At 35.0% G+C, this 22,065-nt stretch overlaps 2 protein-coding genes across 2 annotated transcripts; one reads left to right on the top strand and one right to left on the bottom strand.

Annotated features, from left to right (window-relative positions):
- The first annotated feature begins 15,947 nt into the window (after nucleotides 1-15,947).
- On the top strand, nucleotides 15,948-19,104 carry LOC113333036 (probable polygalacturonase). The gene is made up of 6 exons (XM_026579526.1): nucleotides 15,948-16,557; nucleotides 16,646-16,957; nucleotides 17,322-17,442; nucleotides 17,539-17,713; nucleotides 17,845-17,915; nucleotides 18,102-19,104. The coding sequence occupies exons 1-6, from the start codon at nucleotides 16,540-16,542 to the stop codon at nucleotides 18,797-18,799; spliced, it is 1,395 nt and encodes a 464-aa protein (XP_026435311.1). The 5' UTR covers nucleotides 15,948-16,539; the 3' UTR covers nucleotides 18,800-19,104.
- LOC113333037 lies at nucleotides 19,066-20,488 on the bottom strand. Its single transcript, XM_026579527.1, has 2 exons — nucleotides 20,157-20,488; nucleotides 19,066-19,472 (listed from the first exon to the last, which is right to left on the bottom strand). Exons 1-2 carry the CDS (start codon nucleotides 20,302-20,304, stop codon nucleotides 19,321-19,323), a joined length of 300 nt encoding a protein of 99 aa, XP_026435312.1. The 5' UTR covers nucleotides 20,305-20,488; the 3' UTR covers nucleotides 19,066-19,320.
- Between the last annotated feature and the right edge of the window lie 1,577 nt (nucleotides 20,489-22,065).

The raw sequence follows: 22,065 nt of genomic DNA, 5'->3' as shown, positions 1-22,065 counted from the left end.
TGTTATTCTACGGTTGGTGATGAATGGTTCTTACGAACGATAGATAAGTATTCTAATCCAGTTAACGCTTGGTAACGACGAAGGATTCCTTAATCATCTTTCTTTTCTTATTGCCTTTTTAATTATATTTTATAAGCCAAAACCCCTTTTGTGATTTATGTTATTTTGCTCATACAAATAACCTATCAATTACACAGCTCTATGTGGGAACGATATCTTACTACCACTATATTACCAGTTAATTAATAGGAAATATATTTATTAATTTGTTGCATTAACGACACGCAACAACAGTCGATGATGTATCTCCAGGAAAAATGTCAAGGTTGAGTATTACTACAATTATCAAAATTGATATTTTCACGAAGGAGTGCTACACTTGATTTTTCATCTTCTGTAGAATCATAGTGATCAGATGTTTCATCAAGAGTTGCAGCAAGAACTTTGTTGCCAGTGTATTATCTACGATTTGGACATCATTAGCAAAATGACCAAAACCTTTACACTTGAAGCACGGTGGCATATCCTCATCATCAGTGTCGACAATATCCCCGTTTTTCAAAGGAACACGATCATGAGGCTTAAATGATGATCTAGGATTGTCTCTAGTGAAGCATTTACTTCTCTTCAAAAGAAGATCTCTAAACTGTCTTGTGATAAGAGAAACTGAGTTGTCAAGATCTTCATCTGATGATTCAGTCTCAATAGGATCATTCACTGAGTTGCCAACACTTTTACTTTTATCAAGTAGATTAGTGTCCTTTTGTGCTTTGAACGTAATATCCTTCCCATCTTTGGATAGATGTTCGCGATCGAAGATCTTTAACTTTCCAATAAGAGTATTCCTGGAAAATGTTTCAAGGTTATTTCCCTCAACGATGATATGTTTCTTAGAATCGTATTTAGCTGATGGAGATATGATACTTTTCATAGAAATATGCAATAAGATTATGGAATGAATATATTTTGATTATTTGCAGCGCAACCGAAATATGTTCTTAAATTTTTTTTATTTTTTCCGGAAAAAAAGGAAAGCCTCGATAATATTAATTACAATACTGCAGTTTAAAATCAGAATCGATTACATGACTGACTCGAAGATTTTCAACAATTTAAAGAGTTCAGATAGATAACAGTGATTTTCAAGATACATAACAACATAGCTGCATGACAAATTCCGGTAAAGATTTGTCTTACTACTTTGGCTGATATGTCTCCTGCTTCATTACCAGTTCTGGGAACAAAATGAAATCCTAGAAGTTCTCACATTGTCTCACACTTTTTTTTGCTTCCTCCAAAATAGTTTTGCTGCTCCAAGAGATGGCTACTATATTGCCATTAATATTTTTAATTAGGCTTTCACAGTCACTTGCAATACTGAAGTTGGTGATGCCTTTTTCTGCTGCCCGCGATGTTTCCTGCAATATTTCTATTGCCTCTACTTCTTGGGGATCTATAGAATCTCTAAGGTTCCTCTCTTCCTTTTTCAAAGGAACCTGTATCATCTCGTAAGGTTAGTGCAAAACTAGAAGGTAGAGATTCTGAGATCCAAGTTGTATCCACATTGATTTTTAGATTATGTCTAGCTGGAGCTGCCCATGGAATAAGATGATTTTTTAACTCCTTTTATATTGTTTGAACTAGTATTTTTATTTTTCATTGCCTAGTAATCTACATGTCTTTGAATTTCGAGAGTTAATGGTTGAGGGTTTTGAAGAGATCCTTGGAAAGTTTTATTGCATCTTGTTTTCCAAATGAACCATATCTTGGTTGCAACTAGTTCTAAGGAAATTACATCATTTCGTGATTGAAACCAATCCTTACAGATATCTTTATTTTAGCAGTGTTACTGAAATTGACTTGCATAGGATTGAGACCTAATTCCCAAACCGCTTTAGCGAAAGAGCAATGTAAGAAAAGATGTCCAACTATTTCCTCGTGTTCACCACAAATCGAACATTTAGGATTAATATCCTGAATTATTCCTTTTAGCTTTGAGTTAGTGGATAGAACATTTTGTAGACATTTCCACAAGAAGATTTTAATTCTAGGATATACATCTAATTTATAGATATATGCAATAGGATTATGGGAGTGAATGTCATTTTATTATTTGCAGCGTAACCGAAATATGGCCTTAGACTTATTTATTTTTACTGAAAAAGGCAAGCCTCGATGATATTAATTACAATACTTCGGTTTAAAGTCGGAATCGATTACATGACTGACTCGAAGATATCCAACAGTTTAAAGAGTACAAATAGATAACATGGATATTCAAAAAGATAATAGTGATTTTCAAGATACATAACAACATAGTTGCACGAAAAATTCAGGTAAAGATTTGTCTTGCTACTTTGGCTAATACGTCTCCTGCTTCATTACAAGTTCTGGGAACAAAATGAAACCCTAGAAGTTCTCACATTGTGTCACTCTTTTGTTTGCTTCCTCCAAAATATTTTTGCTGCTCCAAGAGATGGCTACTGTATTGCCATTAAGGTTTTTAATTAAGCTTTCGCAGTCACTTTCAGTAGTAAAGCTGGTGATGCCTTTTTCTGTTGCCCGCGATGTTGCCGACAGTATTTCTATTGGCTCTAGTTTTTGGGGATCTATAGAATCTTAAAGGTTCCACTCTTACTTTATCAAAGAAACCTGTATCATCTCGTAAAGTTAGTGCAAAACTAGAAGGTAGAGATTCTGAGATCCAAGTTGTATCCACATTGATTTTTAGATTATGTCTAGATGGAGCTTCCCATGGAATAAGATGATTTTTTAACTCCTTTTATACTGTTTGAACTAGTATTTTTATATTTCATTGCCCAGCAATCTACATGTCTTTGAATTTCGAGAGTTAATGGTTGAGGGTTTTGAAGAGATCCTTGGAAAGTTTTCTTGCATCTTGTTTTTCAAATGAACCACATCTTGGTTTCAACTAGTTCTAAGGAAATTACATCATTTGGTGATTGAAACCAATCCTTACATATATCTTTATTTTGGCAGTGTTACTAAAATTGACTTGCATAGGATTGGGACCTAATTCCCTAACCGCTTTAGCGAAAGAGCAATGCAAGAAAAAATGTTCAATTATTTCCTCATGTTCAACACAAAAGGAACATTTAGGATTAATATCCCGAATTATTCCTTTTAACTTTGAGTTAGTGGATAGAACATTTTGTAGACATTTCCACAAGAAGAGTTTAATTCTAGGAGATACATATTATTTTCATAGAAATATGCAATCAGATTATGGGAGCGAATGTCATTTGATTATTTGCAGCGTAACCGAAATATGACCTTACAAATTTTTATATTTTTTGGAAAAAAAGGCAAGCCTCGATGATATTAATTACAATACTTCGGTTTAAAATCAGAATCGATTACAGGACTGACTCGAAGATTTCCAATAGCTTAAAGAGTTCAAATAGATAACATGGATTTTCAAACAGATAACAATGATTTTCAAGATACATAACAATGTAGTTGCATGACAAATTCAGGAAAAGATTTCCTACCATTCCTACCCAATTCTCAAGTAATAGAACTAATATAAATGATCTTGCCTGGATCAAAACTAACACATCCTATGTTGCACAAGACATAACTGCGACACGACACGGTTATGGGGACACGTTAAATTTCAAAAAGGAAGGTTAGGGGCACGTCATATATATTACACACACCATTAAAATAAGAATTTACAACATTCTACTCAATGAAGTAATTATTCTTATCTTCAAAAAATACTTGATTACTAAATAAATAAATTTAATAATAATTAGAAAAATGATCAAATCTTTTATGAATAATGTTTGGATTTAACTAAAAAGGATAGTACAATAGCGTCATATTTAGTTTTTTTTGTAAAAACATTTTCCAAGCCAAGATGAATCATTTATGCGTGCGCGAGAGTGCCCATTTAGTGTTCGCGAAGTGTCTAATGTCGATTATTACGTGACACGTGATGTGGCGTGTTCTTCATGTGTCGAAAAAATATCGTAATGGTATCGTGTCTAGTATTGTGTCCGACATAGTTACAACATCTCTATAGGCATGTCTGTGCAACACAAAACATATCCAACTCAAATAATACATCTATAATCGATAGAAATATTAGGATTCGTAAATCCAACCACGTCTCAAGGGTTTTATCAAAATAATAGTGATGACGCAGTTAAAGCAAGATCCATAGATCCAACCCACTGTCAATGATTTTATAGTAACAGTAAGAAATGTAACCGTTATATTTTAACTTAGTTTTCATGTGACGGAATTTACCTGGATTTGTTTGGATCTTATTCTGACTCAGACTTTTAGAACTGTTTGATGTTGATGTCTTCTGTATCTTTGTAGTAGCTTCTGTTTGTGTCTTTGAAAATCTTGTTAATGGTGTCTTTGTTGTTTTTAGAGAGGAAATCATAATCGGAGTCATAGAGCATGAAAGTACTTCTTGGAAAACTTTGATGTTGTTTCTAGATGGGACTTTGTTGAATAATCCTTTGAACTAAGCACCTGGACTGCTAGATTTAAAAAATTATCAGCAAGAACTTAATGAAACTTTCAAAATCCAGATAGGAACTACCACTTTGATCAACAAACACTTATGAAATTCAAAAACAACAATGATCAAAGTTCAAAAAAAAAAAAAAGCCCAGATTAAAACTATAAAAGAAGCTGAGCTAAAAACCTAAAACAATTAAAGAAAACAAAGATAAACCGATGAAAATCAGAAACCCCAACTGAAGACTACTAAAACCGAGATTCAAATGACGAAAATAAACTAGTTAAAATTGAATCTACTTAAGAAAATAATCTAAAACAGACATAAAAGTCAATATTCCTCGAGTTTTCAGAGATGAAAACTATTTCTATGACTTTGATGGAGATTGGTGCTGAAGAAAACAACATAAAAATCCAACAAAAGACCTTAGGACAACAATAAATCACAAACCGGAAGACAGGGATGGAAGGAAAAATAAGAAACAAATTATGGGTGAAGATTATTTTGCTCAGATCTGAGCAGAGCGACCCTTAGAAAGTTAAGGTTTCCGTCGGAAAATAGTTTTGGAGAAATTTTATGTCTTCAGACAATACATGTAAGAGATAATATGGCCTTGGAAGGGCAAGGCTTTGATAGGATTTCAACATCTATAATGACCTCGTTGTCTAAAGACAACTACCATGATTTTTTTCTTTTTTTTTTTCTTTTGGTATTTCCTACCGCAGGAATGCAATCATCTAGTATGAGGATAAATATCATGTACTGCTATGATATACGAGGAAAATAAGTACACCATTACTTTAACCAAAATCTTTTACGGTAGAACTTCGTTAAATTAATTTGCAATAAATAATTTACTTCACTAAAATAATAAGTATTTTCAGCCAAATTCCACATGAGAAAGTGTGCATAATTAATAATCTTGCTAAAATCTAAAATAATAAACTTCTAAGTTACCAAGAGAGTCTAATTAATATATAAATTAATAACCAGTGTAATAACAGTATAACACTACACTATGTTGCCTTACTAAAATAGGAATCCAAAGTTGTTCGTGTTGGAAATTTTGGGTTAAACAAGAGGATGAAAATAGAAACAGAAAATGGTGTACCCCTGACTTCAAGGATCTTTCGATTCTTTTAGACAATAATTCGACCTTTCCCAATAAATTTGGCGAGTACAAACGGTCTCTCGAATTATGCCTTCAGGATTCAATGAAGCCCTAACACCGTAATCGAATTCAAGGATTGTACTTCCTTGACCCGACCAAGAAACACACTGTATAAGGTTCTGATGATGCTTTTTAGAGAAGAAGAAAACAAATTGTTTTTTTTTGATGTACTGGAATGGGAGAACATCTTCGATACTTATAGTGATATTCATGCCTGTTGGTAGTGTCTTTTCATCACCAACAGACGCTTCCAAAAGCCATTAATGGTGGCTTATGGGAAGAGACGTGTCTGTTCAATTTTGAATGGAAACTTCTAGGTTTTACAAAGTAAAACCAGAAAAAAAATTCCACGAGACGCTGTCTCGAACTCTGCTAGGGGGCATTGCCCCTAGACCCCACGACCTGACCGGTCAGGTCGATCACCGTATCACTCTGCGTAGCGGCAAACCTTGAAAATATCCAACATTCTCCCCCTATTTTCAAAAATGAGAAAAACAAAAAAACACAAAGTAAAAAAAAAAAAAAAAAAAACAGAGTGGTTGCATCACTAAAGTGACTGCCTACGTACCCGAGTGGGATCAAGCCAACGTAGTTCACGCTTAGTTTGTGAAATAAGCATCATCGTTGAAACCAATACATAGATGATAGGTATCTTTTGGATTTGAACCTTCACTTAGTGTAAGAAATTCAAAGCCTTATCGAGGTTCAGTGGTGAAACTAGTCTTGAACCAAGTACCCCTAATGATAAAACCAGAATTTCAACACATATTGATTTCCGAGAATAGTGTGTTCTGTAGCTCGCACATTAATGGCCATGTGCTTAAATCCTGGATTCATGAGTCTTCTTTAGAGAACGGTCTTCTTCTCTTAGGAAACGACCTGATTTCCATACTCATATAGGTAAGTCTCGAAGGTATTTCTGCGAGACACCTTGTGATAAAAGTTAGACTTATTAAGGATTTTCATCCATCCTGTTTTCTTGCAGAAAACCAGCACTAATTAGAAATGAGAAGTTTTGTATTAGTGCTCCATAATCACCTCCATAACTTGTTGGTACCACATTGAACCTTGTTTATCCTTTCCAAAACATAGGTTGGGTTTCTGCTATGGGCGATCAAACTTCATTCACAGACCTTAGTCCCATTTCATTACACTTTATTGAAACCACTGCCTTTGGTAGACTTTTTGTAAATGGGTCTGCCAAGTTCTAACTTGTTTCAATATAGTTTATTGCAACTACTACTCTTTTGAGTAATTTTCTTACCATTTGATGTCTAAGACTTGCATGTCTTGACTTTCCATTATAAGTCTTTTTAGAGACATTATAAATAGTTGCTTGATTATCACAATTAATCAAGACCGCTGGACATGGCTTCTTCCAAAATGGGATTTCAACAAGTAAGTTTCTAAGCCATTCCGCCTCCTTACATGCATCGGTTAACGCTATCAATTCTGACAACATTGTTGAGTCAGAAATACAGGTCTGCTTCTTGGAACTCCAAGACACATCAGCACCTCCTAATGTAAATATCCATCCACCAGTCGACTTGGATTTGGATTCTACATTGTTCCAGGTAGCATCACTGTATCCTTCTAATACAGCGGGATCGTCGTTATAATGCAAACCATAGTCAATGGTTCCTTTCAAGTAAGCCAAAACTCTTGAAACTGCTTTCCAGTGTTCAACTCCTGGGTTACTTGAGAAACGACATAGCAATCCCACGGCATGAGCTATGTCCGGTCTTGTGCAATGCATAGCATACATAAGACTTCCAATAATACTAGAATACTCAAGTGGTGCATGAGTACGCCAGTGTTCTTCATTAACTTTATAGTAGGTTCTAAAGGAGTAGGGTCTGGTTTTTCATGAAAATGACCATACTTCTTGAGAAATTTCTCAATGTAATGAGATTGGGTTAAAACCAACTCATCTCCCTTTCTTAGGATTTTGATTCCCAAGATCACATCAGCCTCCCCTAAGTCCTTCATATCAAAGTTAGAGTTAAGAAACTTCTTTGTTTCTTCCACACGAGATATGTCAGATCCAAAAATAAGCATATCATCAACGTACAAACAGAGAATCACACATCCATAACTATCATGCTTACTATAGGTACATTTATCAGCATCATTTACAACAAAACCATGTGACAAAGCTACTTTGTCAAACTTCTCATGCCATTGCATGGGAGCTTTCTTCAAGCTATAAAGAGATTTTACCAACTTGCAAACCTTCTTTTCTTGGCCTGGCAATATGAAACCTTCGGGTTGTTCCATATATATCTCTTCTTCTAAATCACCATTTAGAAAGGCGGTTATGACATCCATTTGATGTATAATTAACTTTTGTGTAGAGGCAAGTGCAATTAAACAACGAATAGATGAGATGCGAGCAACAGGATCATATGTATCAAAATAGTCAATTCCATGTCGTTGTTTATAACCCTTAACAACTAGTCTGGATTTGAACTTATCAATGGAACCGTCTGCATTCATTTTTCTCTTGAATACCCATTTACATCCTATAGGATTTACGCCAGGAGGTAAATCACAATATATCCAAGTACCATTAGACAAAAGTGAATGCTTTTCATCATTGATAGACTCTTTCCAGAAAATAGCATCTCTGGAACTCATTGCCTCAGCATAAGTTTTAGGGTCATCATCAACATGCATTACATATCTAGTCATACTAAGAATTTCATTCTTACTACCTTCTACAAGATATTGTACCCATTCTGGACCAAAGCTTTTCGCTTTCCTTGCTCTCTTACTTCTTCTAGGTTCGATATCTTCTATACTTTCAGAAATATCTTCTATGTTATGAGCAGAATGTTCATCATTGTTATTAGTCTCTATATATTCTAGACTAGGTAACAATGGGTTTTCTATGGGTTGCATTTGGGAACTATTCCTATTCAAGTTCTCAAAAAATTCCACATCTACAGATTCTATAATCTCAAAAGTGTCAAAGATTAAAAATCTGTAAGTAATACTGTTAAGTGAATAACCTACAAAAGCACATTTATACGCCATATTTCCTAACTTAGGTCTTTTAGGATCAGGCTTCCTAACATATGCTAAGCAACCCCAAACTTTAAGTTTTCTCAAATGTGGTTTCCTATTAAACCACAATTCATAGGGAGAAACATTCTTCTTTTTCAAAGGAATTCTATTCAAAAATAGCATGCAGATAACATAGCTTCACCCCACAAGGAATTAGGCAAATTAGAACTAATAAGCATAGCATTAACCATCTCAACCAACGTTCTATTTTTCCTTTCCGCAATACCATTTTGTTGAGGTGTATAAGGTGCAGTAAATTGATGAATTAAACCATGCTCTTGACAAAACAATTTAAATTCATTAGGAAAATACTCACCACCACGATCAGAACGTAAAATTTTAATTTTCTGTCCTAATTGTGTCTCTACTTCTGCTTTGTATATTTTGAACATATCAAAGACTTCATCCTTAGATTTCATCAAGTAAGTATAAGCATATCTAGTGCAATCATCAATAAAAGTAACATAGTATTTGTTTCCACCACGAGTCACATGATTTTTTAAATCACCAACATCACTATGTACTAATTCAAGCAAGGAAGAATTTCTAACTACAGACTTAAAGGAAATTCTATGTATTTTTGCTTGCACACATATTTCACACTTAGAGATATTATCAAAATTGCAATCAGAAATTAATCCTAATTTTCTCATGTTTCTAAGGGAACCATAATTCACATGTCCTAATCTACCATGCCATAGATCAACGGAGTCAATAGTATAAGCAGAACCATTATTTATTAAATTAAGCTTAATCATCCCATTACAAGCATATCCTTGTCCAACAAATACACCATTTTTGGACAATACAAACTTATTAGACTCATAAGTCGTCTTGAATCCGGCCTTCATAACGAGGTCTCCAGAAACAAGGTTTTTCACAATGTCAGGGACATGTAATACATTAGTAAGAGTAACAGTCTTTCCCGAAGTAAAGAGAGATCAATAGTGCCTTTTCCAATCACTTTGCTGTGTAAGTTGTTTGCAGAGACAACTTCGTTTCCTTCGCCAGTAACCGATTCATATGTCTTGTAAAGATGCCTGTCTTTACAGATATGGACAGTTGAACCATTGTCGTACCACCATCCACTCTCATTGTTAGAAACGGCGTTGGCGGCTTGCACTACAATAACAAGTTTGTCATCGACCATATTTGCCTCCTTTTTCTGTCCTTGTTGTTTCTTTTTGAGACGACAGTCACGAGCAATATGGCTGGGTTTATCACAGAAGAAGCAAGGACCCTTCTTCTTACTCTTCTTGTTGGGATGTTGCTTCTTAAACTGAGTATCATTATTAAGTTTCAAAGCATTTGGTGTCTTAGAAAAATCTACAGTGTTAATCTTAGAATGATCCTCAGTTTGCTGACTATCCTTAATTTCTCGTTTACGAGAGTCCTCTTCTATACGAAGATGACGCTGTAAACCTTCTAAATCATAGTCAGTCTCAACATGCTTAAGTTTCTTCTTATAACCATTCCAAGAAGGAGGAAGACGAGAAATAATGACTCCGACAATAAAGGCAGAAACAAGTTCAATTCCAGCATCCTTAAGATGATTAACAATGAGTAAAAGTTCACTGACCTGGGAAATAATTGACTTACTGTCAACCATTTTAAAATCCATTAAGTTGCAAATCAGGAATTTCTTGTTGCTTGCTTCAGAAATCTTGTATTTGTTTTCAAGCGTAGTCCATAATTCCTTTGCAGACGAAATACTTCGATGGGCATTGTAAACACTAGTTCCCAGGGCGTTCAAGATATGACCACGACACATAAAATCATCTTCCTGACGCTTCTTTCTTCTGGCCTTCAAATCATCAGTGTCTTTGTCTGATGGTGCAGGAATTTCATCCAAACCATCTTCAAGTATGTACCACAACTTGATGGTGATCAGGAAAAATTTCACAGTCTCTTGCCAACGAGTAAAATTATCACCATCAAAACGTTCCAATCGAGTTAGGGTTTGGTTCATCACTTGCAGAGATTGAGCAGTTACATTCGAATTTGAAGATTCACCCTCCATTGTCAGGAAATTTATTGTCTAAAAACTGTTGGAAATTTTGGGTTAAACAAGAAGATGAAAACAGAAACAGAAAATGGTGTACCCCTGACTTCAAGGCTCTTTCGATTCTTTTAGACAATAATTCGACCTTTCCCAATAAATTTGGCGAGTACAAACGGTCTCTCGAATTATGCCTTCAGGATTCAATGAAGCCCTAACACCGTAATCGAATTCAAGGATTGTACTTCCTTGACCCGACCAAGAAACACATTGTATAAGGTTCTGATGATGCTTTTTAGAGAAGAAGAAAACAAATTGTTTTTTTTTATGTATTGGAATGGGAGAACATCTTCACTACTTATAGTGATATTCATGCCTGTTGGTAGTGTCGTTTCATCACCAACAGACGCTTCCAAAAGCCATTAATGGTGGATTATGGGAAGAGACGCGTCTGTTCAATTTTGAATGGAAACTTCTAGGTTTTACAAAGTAAAACCAGAAAAAAAATCCACGAGACACTGTCTCGGACTCTGCTAGGGGGCGTTGCCCCCTAGACCCCACGACCTGACCGTTCAGGTCGATCACCGTATAACTCTGCGTAGCGGCAAACCTTGAAAACGTTGAAAATATCCAACAGTTCGTTTCTTGTTCACATTTACATAACGTTGGATTTCATCTTTAAGTTTTTGTAGCTCCTTGAAATAATTGAGTAATTTTCTTTGTTCATCTTATTGTTTTAATTTTATTTTAACTTCAAAGTAAATGCGTTAATACACAAAAATGCATGAATCTTTTTATATTACTCCATAAAATAATTATAATATTAGAATTGAAAATAAAATTTTAGATAATTGTTATTATAAGAAAATGACCTACACACTTATTTTTGAAATTTAAACTTTGATTTGGCATGTTTAGATATATTAATAACTTATTAATTTATTGATAGATTAATACTTCACTAAACTGATAAAATTTAGCGGTACAAAGATATTAAATCAAAGTTTTACTTATGTTTTAAATTTTGTTACATGTCCTAAATTATGTCCCGTGACTCTAAATATGTCATCTAACCCACTTCTGTCACGGCCCACGAGACCTAAAATCTATCTCCTTACTAAAACAAAATCTTCCGCGTGGGCAAAAAATTACCATATGGCCGAAAATTTTGTCATTTGAAAACAAAAATTTCGCAACTATATTGCTAACTCATCTCACGAGTGCCGCTACATTTACCTTTCTGACCCTAAGTTCGCCGCGTGAACAAAAAACTGCCTCGTGACCAAAATAGTCTTATGACCTAATAATAGATGCAGCAAGTTTACATTATTACCCAAAATTTGCCATTGTAATTCAATAACTTCCCCATGACAAAAACGGTTAGAGATCCAAGTCAACATCACGGCTCAAAACCTACAAATGCGACCCGAAATTTATTCTGCGACCTAAAATTTGTAAATAACCCACAATTTACTGTTATGATAAAAAATCTACCATGCGATCCAGATTCGCCTACAAATCCAAAATTTATCTTACCGTCAGAAAATCTGATTCAGAATCTACATTGTGACCTCATACCATCTCGTGGCTCAAAATATGCAACTAAGATATTTTACATTGTGAACCTTCATATAATTAAATGCAACCTTGAACCTTCAATATGGTAAACTAAGATATGCATCGTGACTTTTGATGCACTTTTGATGTTGTTCATATATATACCTTTTACATCTGCCTAATTCCTGTAAATTCGTACATTTCATCTCGCACGGGAACCTGATATATCTGTGCGAAATCAACTAGTTCCACCAAATTTCGTCCTCAAGTTGGTTTTATGGTCGTGTTTTTCCGTGAGATGAGGTGGGTCTTTGAATAACGTCTTCATTTTTTTTTTCTCTTAAATTTTTCGGAAAACTTTTCTTGGATTTTGCTGATGTAAGTGTCAGTTTTAGCAGGAATGATACCAAAGTCCATGGCATGTAATACTACCCCATTAATAAAGAACATACAATTGGGGGATATGCAAAATAATTGGGATATGCTAATAAGACAATATAAGGATTTAAATAGTAATTCACAGATACCCCTTATCCATATATTTTATGTAATTCCTAATTTATTCCTCACCAATTATACTTGGTAGTTAATCATGTTTAACATAAATCATTATCAGTAAATTCGTTAACGTAACAACATTAAATCAAGTTATTTTTGATCATGAAAGTTTTGGCGAAGAACCAATCCAAGAAAGCAAAAAAACCAAACATACAAGTTGCACCAAATACTCATGTATAGGTATTAATGTATTGAAATTTGTTTTTTTCATTGAATTCTCCATTGTTATATCTGAAAAAACTCAATGTGGACATGGTAAAAGTATGGATACTATGCCGTCATGGATCTAATCGGCACGACATTCACACTTTCACCATGCTAACACACAATATCCCCCAAATTTGAAATTGTAGTCGAGATTTTAAATATAAAGAGTGCTCCTTAAGTACACTGCCGACACAGAAAGTTCATTATCGAGCATGTCGGTAGTCGTGCTGGCATGGTACATTGCTTAACTTGCTATGCCGGCACATGATGCTTGGCTATCGACATTGATACATTTCTATCAAGCACGCTGGAAACTAATTCTGACATAGTATTCATACCAAAAACAGTGTCGGCATAGTGAAACGACATGGTGTTCATACTAAAACAATGCCGGTACGCAAAACCGACAATGTATTCATCAATAAATGCCGGATTGACTGAAACTGGAAATTTTCAGTTACAATTTTTTATTCTAACGTAAACGAGTTCTCTTAAAACAACAATTTCCGGTGATTAGGTTTCTTTCGAGGAGGCATGCTTATATAATCTATTCGCCGATTTTATTTTTGAAACAATGATGAAACCGTGTTGAAATCGATGATGGAGAAAAAAATTTATTTGCAAAGAGAGGAGCCGACAGAAAAGGAGAACAAAATTTTAAATAGAACGGGAGTATGAGAAGAATAGATTTAGATTTGATTTAATTTTTATTTATTTTAAAGGGTGGATCAGTATTTTTACCCCAAAAACACTCCTTAGCATGACTCTAAGGATTCATAATTTCATATCCCCAAATTATTATACATATCCCTCAATTGTGCGTTATTAATAAACGAGTGATGCTACACCTACCGCAACTAAAACCGGGGAAAATCCCGTGGATCAAATCCAACGGATAGAGGCCAATGATTCTAGCACTAAGATAGGTAGCGGGCAGGAATGGGACAATGAAAACTCTAGACATGGGACAACTATCATTGTCCAGATATGGGACAATGAATCCGGACCTTTAATCATTCCCCTCTTCACCCCGCTACTAATCCTGATGCTGGAATCATTCCCCTCTCAATTAGGACTGTCAATGGGCACCCATTATCCGGATCCGGAACCGGACCCGGTATATTAGGGTCCGGTTCCGGGTCCTAAAATTGGACCCATTAGCTACTTAGGACCCGACGGGTAATTATCCGATTGGACCCGAATTTAAACTGGTCCAAACGGGTAATACCCATTGGGTACCCGCGGGTATCCGGTACCCGTTTATTCATTCTTTTATTCATGTTTTTAGCAAAATTATAAGTATTTTTTCTAGTTTTAGCTTTGATATTTTAGTCATTTAAATTTTTTCTCTTACATTTAATCTTTATTTAGTACATTCATAAGAAATAATAATAATTTTTTTTATAAAAATTACTTAAATCCAAGCTAAAAAGAGAAATATATTAAGTTTTTGAGATTTTTTAAATAGTTTTCTTTAGACCCAGTGGGTACCCGTAACCGACGGGTACCCGGATATTTAAACGGGTCCGGTTCTGGGTCCACAAATTTAGGAACCGGACCCGGAACCGTTAGGAACCGGACCCGACCTTTATAAGTAGGGTCCGGGTCTAGTGATACCCGGGAGGACCCGGACCCGTTGACACCCCTTCTCTCAACCATTAAGATTGTGCCACCTCATGTCCCAAATTTGGACAAAGCCCTATGTCCCAGCTGTAGATGCCGATGTTATTGTCCAACAAACGACTGTAAACAACGGTGTGGTTCTGTTTGGAGTCCAAATATGTTCACACTCCTCTAACTAGTGTATATTTCACATATTCTTCTGATTGGTTGATTATTTAACTGATGAACCCATTACTCTCCATGTTTAAAATCATGATCCTCGTTACATAACTCTCTAAATTAAATCAAGAATAGAGATTAAAATGTGAAATATACATCACGAATTCGTACTCTTCTGTTTGTGGTGAAAGATGCATTGGATCCCCAACTGGGAAGCCTACAGCAAAACCCCAAGAAATTACCCTACTAGGCCTACTTACCAATTACTACCAATTTCTCTTGTCCTTCTTCCGAACTTGTCCCCTCTTTCTCAACATTTTCATTTATTTGTTCCTTTACATTTTCCATTTTTTCTCATTTTTGACCAAATTACCCTTTTTCTTTTCTGCCAAAATCATGAATTAACTTTGGATTTTGAGTTGTTTTTCATTAATACCATTGAGTAATAATAATTAAACATCAACTGAGACACCCATTTTGCCCTCGCTTAGGAAAAGGCCTTAGACATCCATTGGCCCCATTGCGTCACAGATTCACAATCATGCAAATTTAGGAGATTATCATTATGGATGAATACCATGCCATCTTCCAAGTCAAAACGCGAATAATTAAGACGGTACTAATATGCACCACCCTCGCTAGGACGTCGATGAAAATTCCCTGTTGGAAATGATTAAGAGAAAAAGCAGAAGGTGAACCTTGCCAATGTGCCATGCTCCACATTGCTAGAGGATTAAACATAGGATGCTTGTCAAGAAATTGATACTTTGATCAAACGGGATACTTTTGTCATTTTCGTACACCAATTATGCAATTCTCATTTTTCTCCAGAGTCAACCAAAAGTAGTATGTGGTCCTATACACCGCTGGAATTTCCACTGCAATTCGCAATCACAAATATATACAGACCCTATTCTAGTTAAGTATACCAAAAATGTGAAAGGGTAATTTGGTCAGAAAAAGAAATCGGAAGAGTTTTCTTTTTTCCTCTTAAATAATTAATTTGACCGTTTTCAGTGGAAAACTTAATAAAATCAAATAAATTATTACTGTACATTCTCTTTTAGTATATTTTTGGAGATTTTCTCAATAAAAAAAACAGAACAAAAACAGAGCAAATCAAATTTTTTTACAGTTGATGTAGTAATATATTTGGCGGAATTTACAATCTATGGGTACATAATCAGAAGAATCCACTGCAATATCTTAATCATCATCTCTCATTAACAACCAAAAAAATAAATCTGTCTTTGAATATTTCCTTGTTTCTCTTTCTAGAACTAGTATTAGTAGTAGTAGTACTAATGCCAGCTTCATAGAATCATTCTCAATACCAGTTTCTATTTTCTTTGATTTATTTGATCTTTTTTGTTGAATTAGAAGAGAAATCTTTTGTGGGTTTGGACTAATTTCATGAGAAAGAGAGAGATATTGAGTGATTGAAGTGGAATTAAGGTGGTGGTGGTGGTGATGACACAAGCTGGGTCATGTTTTGGGCCAGAAGTGTTTGTTTTTTGGCGGGCAAAAACCATCACTTTCAATGATTTTGGTGGTGCTACTGTCTCTCAAATACTTCCCATCTAATCACATTTCATTCAAAACCAACCCAATTATTCATTTTTCTTCTTCTTTGATCAGTGAAGTGTAAGTTGAAATATCAGTCTTCTTAGGTTGAAGCTGGAAGAGTTAGATCTCAATCATATGAAGAGATTTATTACTGTAAGTTTTTTTTTTTTTCATTTATTTACCAACCCCGTCTGATCTTGTGCGGGATCTAACTAAAGCTGAGATCTATTGTTTTTTGCAGCTGCTAGATTTGCTTTTGGTACTTGTTTCATTTGTAACATGGGTTGCTGGAGATGTTTCATATTGTCAACAGAAAACTCCAATAGAAGTTCGACCACATAGTGTTACTATCACTGAATTTGGTGCTGTTGGAGATGGAAAGACTCTAAATACAAAAGCATTTCATAATGCTATCTTTTATCTTCAGTCATTCGCTGATAAAGGTGGTGCTCAATTATTTGTTCCGGCTGGGAGATGGTTAACCGGAGGATTTGTGCTCATCAGTCATCTTACTTTGTTGTTAGATAAAGAAGCAATTATTCTTGGATCAACGGTAAAGACTCCATCTTAGCTCCTTTCGGTTTAAAATTATCTGGTTATGTGTGGTGTTTTTGGAAGTGGTTCATCTTTCAGTAAACATATTGGGTTTCAAATGATGCATCAAAACTAGCAACTTTTTTTTTCAGGTTAGACTTCAGTATAATTTGTGCTTTAGAACATGAGACTAATTGCAGATAAGATGAATCTACTTTCAGCCAAGTGAATTGAACTGAGAATGAAGACTTGCCAGAATAATGAGAGATATTAGCAATGTCTGAAGTCAAGGATCGACTTGTTTGGGAATAATTGTGACTCAAATTCATATCATAACTACCCTATGAAATTTGTATTGTAAATTCGAATCTGATATGTTTCAGGACTCCGATGACTGGCCAATTGTAGATGCACTGCCATCATATGGGCGAGGAAGGGAATTGCCTGGAGGACGACATCGGAGCCTCATATATGGAGAGAATCTGGTTGATGTTATAATTACAGGTTTAGTTATGTTGACATTGATTGGTTTCTGATTTGTTTATCACTCTTGATTCATGACAGCTGAGGGCGAAGAATGTTTTACTACATTTTTTGCAGGTGATAATGGAACAGTTGATGGTCAGGGGAGTGTGTGGTGGAACCGATTCAGAAACGGAACTCTGAACTATACTCGACCGCATCTGGTTGAGTTGATGAACTCAAGTGAAGTGGTGATCTCAAACTTGACCTTCAAGAACTCGCCATTTTGGACGATCCACCCTGTCTATTGCAGGTTTGTGCCCTCCGAAATGGATTGTATTGCATAGTTTCTCTTATAAAAACGATGCACGGAAGTGGAGATTTTTATGTGTATGTATTAGCCCATTAGGGGGAGAGTTGAGATTGTTTTTGCTGGATGAACAGCCAAGTTCTTGTCCAGAATGTCACAATACTTGCTCCTCTTGATTCACCAAACACCGATGGGATTGATCCAGGTGAGTCGGCCACTTCAACTCAACAGATTCGCTAAACTTTTCTTTACTTACTCTTCTGCTGGCTTATGAATGCTTTAGGTTCCATCTATTTAATATCCAGTTACAGTTGAGCTAAAAGAGAATTTAGTTTTTATTCTTCTCAACTTTAATATTATTCTGAACCGTGTAAAATTTTGATGAATACAGACTCCTCCAACAATGTTTGCGTAGAGGATTGTTACATTAGCACCGGGGATGATTTGATATCCATCAAAAGTGGTTGGGATGAGTACGGCATTTCTTACGCAAGTCCAAGTTCCAACATTACAATACGTAGACTGACTGGAGAAACTGGTTTAGGCGCTGGAATCGCGATTGGAAGTGAGATGTCAGGTGGAATATCAAATGTTCACGCAGATAGCCTGCGGTTCTTTAATTCAGATCATGGTATCAGAATTAAGACAGCCCCTGGAAGAGGAGGATACATAAGGAACGTTTATATATCAGACTTGACTCTGACCAATGTAAGAATCGCCATTCGTTTCAGTGGACAGTTTGGAGAGCACCCAGATGAATTTTATGACTCGAAAGCCCTACCCAGAATAGAAAAGATCAGCATAAAAGATGTCAGAGGAGAAAATATCAGCACTGCAGGGCTTTTGGAGGGTCTAAAAGATGATAATTTCATCAACATCTGCCTATCCAATATTACACTCAGTGTTACCAAACAACCAGCTTGGAATTGTTCATACGTTCAAGGGTATTCTAACTTGGTTTCTCCCAGGACTTGTGATCTACTCGGCGGAAAAATTTACCCGGATCACTTGTCAGATTGCTACAGCCTGTCTAATCACTTGAGGAGCATGGTTGGTCGTAAAAAAGAGGGTTCAATTTTACCACGTTGAATAAAGTTCATCTTCTGGTAGAAATTTAACTCCTCTCATGTGAATGCCTCTTCCCAAACTTCCTATACCAAATTAGTTAAATTGATTCTTGCCATTTCTGAACATAGCTTCCTGTTATCTCACCAGAGGACTTGATCTTCAAAATGAACAGAGTGTAAGACGTTCTCTGATTTGTGAGATAGTCTCGAGAGATGATTTGTTAATTGTAAACTTCGTGTTGTAACAAATAATAGAGTGATTGATTTATCAGAGATTGAAATACAGTGTTTTACTCCAATAACATTACTATAATTTATGTTAATGAACCATAAATTTGCATTAACAAAGAGAAAGCTGCTTACAGAACAACTAGTTGTGATTAACAAAGATGACCCATTTTTGTTTTACTTCTAAATTACACCAAAATGCAATTGGGAAAATCGAAGACGTAAAACAGAAATACAGAAAAGAACATTAAAGTGAGACATATAAAGTATCTAGATAAACAGTGTTGGAACATATACCTCGCAAAATAAACAAATTCATTCCCCCTTACCGCCCTTATCAAAAGCAGCTATATTCTGGGGTTCACATTGGCAACTTAAGAGACGAACCAACAACGCTGTGCTTGAGCTCATCGTCAAAGCTCCACAAGCAGCCCACCTAAGACTCCTTGGAACAGTTATCCTTGGACCTGCATTAGGTAAAGAAGATCCCCAAAATGAAAGATCAGTCAAGTAAAAAACCCAAAAATTATCAGTTCCAAACTTTAGTTCTAACTATTCTCTATAATCGAATTCTGAGTCAGTTTTCGCAATTGAAACTGAGGAGCAAATGTGTGGTCTACCCTTGAACATTTCCAGAGTATCGATAGTATACTAAAAACTTAAACAGATGATATTAGCTTTTGTAAACATGATATCACCTCTTTTTTGGCACATATTGAAGCTTCTGCTGCAGTATTAGTAGAGATAGAACAGATGCATATACAATACATCGGCTACAAATCACAGTTAGGGCGCAGAGACAATGTAACAAGTAAACATCACCATCATAATAATCATACCATTTATCTAGAGTGTTCTACCACAATTTTCATTTAATATGTCATTTTTCACAGACTACAGCTCAAAGCTCAATTGCTAATCAATTGTGTATACATGATTTGTCTTCTTGAAACTTTAGAACTGAAAACCCCATTCCATAAAAACAAGATTATGTAATTTTCAAGTGATTATAATTTTTTATTTTATTTTTCTATAGAGAAAGACAATTATAGTGAATCAAACTAAAAAGTTCAGCGAAAATGGTTAGAACTCTTTCAAAACAAATGAAATAGAACTCTTTTAAATGACATGATTTAGGGTAGACAACTAACCATAGTGTAATCTAGCGAGAACCCAGAAAGACATAGCTCCACCAAAAGTGAAAACAATAGCTGTATGATTCATCAATCTTGAACATGGTTTTGCATCTGCTCTCATCAATTCCCCGTCTGATAACCCTAGTACTCTTCTTAAAGCCATGATTTAATTATTCCTCTCTCTGCTTTCTCTTCTTCGTAGATCGAATTCAACTCAAAGGGTTTCTCAATTATGAATTTTAGGGTTTATGATTTATCTCAAAACCCCCATTTCTTCTCTCTGTCTGGTATGAAACCAAAAAGACTGAAAGAAAAACATGAACCATTTTTTAGGGACCATGTTTTTTTTTTGGGATCATGGTCTTATTGGGCCAACCTCCCTATATTTATAAGGGGTGTCCTAAAGTTAAATAAGTACACATTTATCCATTACTTTAATTTAAATTAAAACTAACCTAATAACTTTATAATCTAATCATATATATCTAATCTAAATGAATCTATTAACCAAAATCAAAATCAAAAACAAAAATAGGGGGAACCGAAATTTTTTAGTTTTGAAAAAAGTAATTATCCTCTTCTTCTTCTCTCTTTACTTGACGTTCCTCGTTCGATTGAAAAATGAGTATTAATCATCAAAATGAGTTGAAAATGGAAGTTGCAGAGAGAAGTTCGGCTAGGAATTATGTGAAAAACTTTGTCGACCTAACCGAACCTAATGGAAATGATGAACATGAAGAACAATTTGGCTATTTTGCAAAAAAAAATTCCCAACCGAACCTTAGTTCGGTTATGTCGCAAAAAACATTTCCCAACCGAACCCTAATAGTTCGGTTAGTAGCGAAAACATTTCCCAACCGAACCCTAATAGTTTGGTTAGTTGCAAAAACATTTCCCAACCGAACCCTAGTTCAGTTAGTAGCTAAAAACATTTCCCAACCAAACCCTAGTAGTTCGGTTAGTTGCAAAATACATTTCCCAACCGAACTTTAGTTCGGTTACGTCGCAAAAAATGTTTCTTAACCGAACTTTAAGTTCGGTTTGATCGTAAAAAGTTTTAAATGTTTTTATAACCGAACTATTTAATGGTCACACCAAAAAGTTTTAAGTTTTAAATCATTACTAATCATACTAATCACTAATCATTAAGTTCGTTTTTGGTCATAAATTTGGGTAACCGAACTTAATCGCAAAAAAAATTAAAATTTCTCGCAAAGAAAATTTTCAATTTTTTGTAATAGAACTTCTTAATGGTAACTAATCATACTAATCACTAATCATATTAATCATTAAACTAACACATTTAAGTAAGGAGGGTAAGTTTGGTATTAAGAAAAACATTTAGATAAGGGGTGACTTAGAATTACTTATAGTGTCTTGCCTAAAATAGAATCATGGTCCCACAAAAAAAATCTTGGTCCCCAAAAATGATTCTATTAAAACTGTTATAAGGCTATAGATGGCTTAGTGGTTTGTCTAAAACTCTTATGCTTTCGTCTATAAAAGTACGTTGTCACCATTTTTATATTAAAACAAACTAAATATGAGAGATTTTTTTTAAAGATGTGATCACACATACATGCTCCATCCGTTTCACCAAAGTGACCCTTTCATTTTTAATTTTTGTCCCTTTCAAATTGACCCTTATCATCAACATCGCCATATTTCCAAAATTACTCTTTAATTGATTATTATCATTACATATTACGCTCTAAAAAACCAAAGTGATACTCTTTAAGTTATAAAAACACTAGCCATATTATTTGACCTAAATAAAGAACATATTAAATAAAAATGAAACAAAAACCCCATTTCCATTTAAAAGTGTTAAATTTAGTGTTTATTTGATTCTATATTTCCAGTGTTGCCCTTCCCCATATATACACAATTTTTAAAACAGAAACTTTGACGGAAATACAACATG

The sequence above is a fragment of the Papaver somniferum genome, unplaced genomic scaffold (genome assembly GCF_003573695.1).
Source record: "Papaver somniferum cultivar HN1 unplaced genomic scaffold, ASM357369v1 unplaced-scaffold_132, whole genome shotgun sequence".
Taxonomy (NCBI): Eukaryota; Viridiplantae; Streptophyta; class Magnoliopsida; order Ranunculales; family Papaveraceae; genus Papaver; species Papaver somniferum.
This window is presented reverse-complemented; position numbering and strand designations above follow the sequence as displayed.

What these genes read in the sequence shown, in the direction of transcription:
- LOC113333036 (XM_026579526.1), top strand. An exon ending in GGTTGATGTTATAATTACAG is followed by an intron (nt 17,443 to 17,538) that starts GTTTAGTTATGT and finishes CATTTTTTGCAG; the next exon opens with GTGATAATGGAACAGTTGAT. An exon ending in ATCCACCCTGTCTATTGCAG is followed by an intron (nt 17,714 to 17,844) that starts GTTTGTGCCCTC and finishes CTGGATGAACAG; the next exon opens with CCAAGTTCTTGTCCAGAATG.
- LOC113333037 (XM_026579527.1), bottom strand. Translation starts at nt 20,304, where the DNA reads ATGGCTTTAAGAAGAGTACTAGGGTTATCAGACGGGGAATTGATGAGA. An exon ending in TCTCGCTAGATTACACTATG is followed by an intron (nt 19,473 to 20,156) that starts GTTAGTTGTCTA and finishes TACCTAATGCAG; the next exon opens with GTCCAAGGATAACTGTTCCA.